The following is a 1,004-nucleotide window of genomic DNA, read 5'->3' on the forward strand; positions in this document are numbered from 1 at the left end:
GTATAGAATTGTTGAATCATTATATTGTACAACTGAAACTAATACAACACTGTATGGTAACTATACTTCAATAAAAAATAAATTTAAATTTTTTTTTTTTAAAGATTTTATTTATTTATTTGAGAGAGAGATGAGAGAGAGAGAGCAGGAGAGGGGGGAGGGTCAGAGGGAGAAGCAGACTCCCTGCCGAGCAGGGAGCCCGATGCGGGACTCGATCCAGGGACTCCAGGATCATGACCTGAGCCGAAGGCAGTCGCTTAACCAACTGAGCCACCCAGGCGCCCCTAAATTTAAATTTTAAAATACATTGTTAAAACAAATTGACTCTTTTCCTCCCTGGCTGCTTGAAGCTTGGCCGCCATCATGAACGACACAGTAACTATCCGGACCAGGAAGTTCATGACTAACCGACTACTTCAGCAGAAACAGATGGTCATTGATGTTCTTCACCCCGGAAAGGCAACAGTACCTAAGACAGAAATTTGGGAAAAACTAGCCAAAATGTACAAGACCACACCAGATGTCATATTTGTGTTCGGATTCGGAACCCATTTTGGTGGTTGCAAGACAACTGGCTTTGGCATGATTTATGATTCCTTGGATTATGCAAAGAAAAATGAACCCAAACACAGACTTGCAAGACATGGCCTGTATGAGAAGAAAAAGACATCAAGAAAACAGCGGAAGGAACGCAAGAACAGAATGAAGAAAGTCAGGGGGACTGCAAAAGCCAATGTTGGTGCTGGCAAAAAGTGAGCTGGATATTGGACAACAGAAGGAGTAAAGATGCTGCAGTGGCTTTATCTATGGTGGTTGTGCAGATTTTTCATGAGAGGATCAAGAAACTAAGAATGTTAATGTAAAAAAAAAAAACAAATTGAATTGAGCTAAATTTTAATAAAGAATATTAACAAAATTTCAAGCATATTATCCCAACTTTTATAAATATTAAGCTGTGCATATCTGAATGTGTTCACATTATATAAACATACTAAAATTTTAAC

The 1,004-nt window shown here is 38.6% G+C and overlaps 1 protein-coding gene across 1 annotated transcript; it reads left to right on the forward strand.

Annotated features, from left to right (window-relative positions):
- Nucleotides 1-344: 344 nt before the first annotated feature.
- On the forward strand, nt 345-756 carry LOC110575663 (40S ribosomal protein S24-like). Its single transcript, XM_044911668.1, has one exon. It carries the CDS (start codon nt 364-366, stop codon nt 754-756), a length of 393 nt encoding a protein of 130 aa, XP_044767603.1. The 5' UTR covers nt 345-363.
- The last annotated feature ends 248 nt before the right edge of the window (nt 757-1,004 follow it).

The sequence above is a fragment of the Neomonachus schauinslandi genome, chromosome X, assembly GCF_002201575.2.
Source record: "Neomonachus schauinslandi chromosome X, ASM220157v2, whole genome shotgun sequence".
NCBI lineage: Eukaryota > Metazoa > Chordata > Mammalia > Carnivora > Phocidae > Neomonachus > Neomonachus schauinslandi.